Source organism: Hakea prostrata, chromosome 8 (genome assembly GCF_041222555.1).
Source record: "Hakea prostrata isolate BN-2017 chromosome 8, UWA_Hpros_2, whole genome shotgun sequence".
Lineage (NCBI taxonomy): Eukaryota > Viridiplantae > Streptophyta > Magnoliopsida > Proteales > Proteaceae > Hakea > Hakea prostrata.
The window spans coordinates 18,840,865-18,845,047 of record NC_142607.1 but is presented as its reverse complement, the minus strand read 5'-3'; the positions used below and the strand labels follow the sequence as shown (position 1 = coordinate 18,845,047).

The 4,183-nt window shown below is 40.4% G+C and overlaps 1 protein-coding gene across 1 annotated transcript; it reads left to right on the top strand.

Annotated features, from left to right (window-relative positions):
• The first annotated feature begins 1,600 nt into the window (after window positions 1-1,600).
• On the top strand, window positions 1,601-3,211 carry LOC149007377 (rhazimal reductase 1-like). Its single transcript, XM_089166621.1, has 4 exons — window positions 1,601-1,959; window positions 2,068-2,308; window positions 2,424-2,603; window positions 2,745-3,211. The coding sequence occupies exons 1-4, from the start codon at window positions 1,661-1,663 to the stop codon at window positions 2,958-2,960; spliced, it is 936 nt and encodes a 311-aa protein (XP_089022747.1). The 5' UTR covers window positions 1,601-1,660; the 3' UTR covers window positions 2,961-3,211.
• The last annotated feature ends 972 nt before the right edge of the window (window positions 3,212-4,183 follow it).

Below are 4,183 nucleotides of genomic sequence, written 5' to 3'. Positions count from 1 at the left end.
TAAAATCTACAAATTATATGATTAGAAACTCTCTCGAAGGGCAATTAAATCCCCCTAGCTCCTCTACAAATGTTAATTGGGGTAGGATATGGAACATCAATACTTTGCCCAAAATAAAAAACTTTTTGTGGAGAGCTGCTCATGAAGGTATTGCAACTCAAAAAGCTCTGTTTGATAGAAATTGCTCTCAATCTCCTCTTTGTATGTTGTTCTCATATCAAGGTAAAGTACAAATTGAATCTGTTACCATGTTTTATTTTTCTGTGATTTTGCAAAGCAAATTTGGAGAGCTTCTATGTTGCGTCTTGATTCTTCTGAGTTTAATGGCAATTCTTTACATGAGTGGTTAGATTTCATGGAAGCTAGGTTTGCATCATTAAATCAAAAGGGTTATGTTCTTACTCGATGCAGCATCATTTGCTGGGTGATTTGGATTAATAGAAATAACATTTTGTTTAATGATGGTAAATCATTCTCTCTTCTTGACTCTATAAACTCTTGTAACAGATTGCTTTGCGATGTGGAATTGGCCAAAGGTGATGTTGTGCAGGTTTCTTCTTCTAATCCGAGTGATTTTCATGTGGAGTCTCCAACCCCTCGAACCAGCTTTAGCATGTTCGTTAATGCAGCTTGGGACTCCTCTTCAAAGCATGCTGGGAGAAGTTGTATTTTGTGGAGCCCTACGGGCAAATTTGTAGTTGCAAAAACTTTGTTTTGTTTTGGTTTCTCCGCTCTTATCATGGAGCTTGAGGCGATTAGAGACGCCATCTTTTGTATTTTAAATCTTAGGATCTCCCAGGTAGTTATATTCTCTGACTGCTTGCCTGCCGTTAAGGCCTTAAATGGCCAGGTGCAATCGTTGGATTGGCCAAATAACGGTATTATTCTGGATATTTTAAAGCTATCAACAGCTTTTTCCTTTATTAGGTTCAATTTTATCAGTAGATCCTTAAATGCCCAGGCGGACTATCTTGTCAGGGGCTCTAGGGTCTTTCAGCTTAATACGTCCTGGTGTGCATCCCCACCAACTTGCATTGTAAATCCTTCTTTGCTTGCCTAAGGTCTCCGGCTTGAGAGCTTAATATAATTTCAGCTTTGTTAAAAAAATTAAAAATAAAAAATAAAAAAAATAAAAAATAAAAATAAAAATCTCTTCTTGTAATATAAATATTCTCCCTTGGAGGACAAGGGTCAAATAATGGTACCTGCAAAGCCCATCATTTATAATATAAGTATTCTCTCCCTTGGAGGCCAAGGGTCAAATACTGGTGCCTGCAAAGCCCATCATAAATCATAAACCTAATAAAAGCTGATCACCTACGCCAATTAGGGACCAGCTGCTGCTCTCATAACCTTTCAACAAACCAATAAAAGAAAATCAATCTTTAGACAGAAGTTCAGAATATAGCCGAGCTCGCTGACTTTGAAAATAGTTTTTGGACGTACCGGAGTTCTATTCAATTGATATGGAAAACCCTTAACGAGAGTGTATAGTGGCTTAGAATATAGTCAACCTTGTTAATTATAAATACAAATCCCATAAGCTTTTATTCAACAAGAGAAGAGGTTTTCCATATCAATTGGATAGCACTTCGAGCATCTTTTCTTTCTTCAGCTCAACAAGAGAAGAGGTTTTTTTTCTTCTAGTAACTCTTCCGAAATGATCCCAGAGGTAGATTTGAATTCTGGCTATAGAATGCCAGTAATAGGCTTCGGAACAGGTTGTAACCCTATCCCTGCAAACCTCACTTCTATACTCATCAAAGCAATTGAGATTGGACACCGGCACTTCGATACTGCTTCCAGCTACAACACCGAAGAGTTCGTTGGGGAGGCCATAGCCCAAGCACTTGAGCGAGGATTGATCAATAACCGCAGTGATATTTTTGTCACTTCAAAGTTAAAGCCTTCAGATACAGACCATGATCTTGTCCTCCCAGCACTGAAAGAAACACTTGGGTGATTATCTCTGTCATGATTTCAATACTCTTATATAGTTCGTGCCTTATTAATCTTTCTACATTTCTTATCTACGATTCGTCTGTCTCATAATGTTGCATGAAATAGGAAACTCGGGCTAGATTATGTCGATCTGTATCTCATACACAGCCCTCTGAGGGTGAAACAAGGATCACGGATGCCTTACGCTGAAGAGGATATCCTTCCCTTTGATTTAAAAGGAACCTGGAAAGCCATGGAAGAGTGCTGTAGGCTTGGCCTGGCTAAGTCCATAGGTGTCAGCAATTTCTCTTCCAAGTTGCTTTCACAACTTCTAAGCTATTCCACTGTTCCTCCAGCCGTGAATCAGGTATGAAATACATACAAGAGACTCTCTCTCTCTCTCTCTCTCTCTCTCTCTCCTGTTTGATAAATAAAAACCTGTGAGGTTAATGTTTGTCGTCTGCGTCTGAAACTGAACTCAGGTGGAAATGAATCCTGCATGGCAGCAGAGTAAATTGAGGGATTTCTGCAATGAAAATGGGATTCATGCATGTGCTTGGTCTCCTTTGGCAGCGAATGGAGCTTTTTGGGGTTCTTTAGGCGTCATGAAGAGTCCAATTCTTGAAGAAATCGCCCGGACCAAAGGGAAGAGCGTTGCCCAGGTAACTCTGGCTTTCACAAAAATTAGTTAGTATGATACGAGTGCTTTCATGTGACAAAAGATCAAGTCGATTGAAAAATTATGTCTAGTTCTAAATTTGAAAGATCTACTAATTTTGTAAAATGAAAATGCCATTTGACAGGTCTCACTAAGATGGATATGTCAGCAAGGATCAACTCCAATTTTCAAGAGCTTTAATGAGGTGAGGATGACAGAAAATCTTCAAATATTTGATTGGGAACTTACCCAAGAAGAACTCGAGGACATAAGCCAAATTCCACAGAAAAGGGGATTTTCACTAGAGGTAATGATTTCATCAAACGAGCCACGTAAGTCACTGGAGGAGCTTTGGGGTTGATGAAGTTTAACGGCTGCGAAACAAGAAGGAACTAGGAGAGAGGCAGTGAGATTATAATAAAGCTCAATTTTTTCTTTTCTTTTTGTATTTGCTAAAATGTGAATGTATTTGTTTAATGTTTTTTGGATTCTGTTGATTGGAGGATTTACATTGCTTTTGTGAAATAAATTTTATTGGGGACTTTCTTCTGAAATCTGCAGTTAAGAATCAGACTTCTTCCCCAATTGGGGTTTGGCCTTAACGTATTTAGAAGGAGCTGCAATAAAATGCCATATATGGAGCTCCGTTCAGGTTCAGCTAAGCTACGGATTGTTTTTGCTTTATTTTGATAAAGAAACTGGTGAGGTTGGCTGTAGGGGGGAGGGGGCAATTGATATTGCTGGGCTCGGTGTTTTGGTTATATTGAGTTTAGTTTGTTTTTCTAAAGATTAATAAAGTCCAATTCTTTTATTCAAAATATACATTCCTAAAAAATAATAATAAAACAAGTTTTGTCACTAACCATAACTTCATATGGTAAGTGTTGTGGAGGGTAGTCAACCCGAGAGCCCCCTCAGGAAGAACCACCTACACCCCCCCCTTGGGGTAATGGAGACCCCCTTGGGAAGAACCACCTACACCTCCCCTCGGGGTAATGAAGAGCCCCTTGGGAAGAACCACTTACACCCCCCTTGGGGAAATGGAGACCCCCTTGGGAAGAACCACCTACACCTCCCCTCGGGGTAATGAAGAGCCCCTTGGGAAGAACCACTTACACCCCCTAAGGGTAATGGAAAGCTCTTCAGGAAGAATCACTAATATCCTATTGGGCAGTTGAAAAACCTTCCCCTCGGGAAGATTTGAGAACCCTCGGGGAATCCCATGAGCACTCCATCGAGAAGTTGGAAAACCTCTTCCCTAGAGGATCCCTTGAGATTCACTTGGGATACACTCGGACAATGAGAGAATGCCCAATACTAAGTCCCAAGAGGAATATTGAAGATGACTAAGTCAAAAGGGTCAATTAGAGATAACCACCAATCATGCCCACTCCAAAAAGTGGGGAAGTGGCTGATGGTGTAACGGCTCCATTAATCCCACTAAGAAAAGGAACGTGCTCCCTAGGCAACTGGCCCCACTCTTCAACCAATGGGCGAAATTGATGGAGGTGCCACCCCTAGGTAACCTACTATATAAACTCCATCCTAAGATGGGCAAGGTATGAGACTCTACTGACCATCATT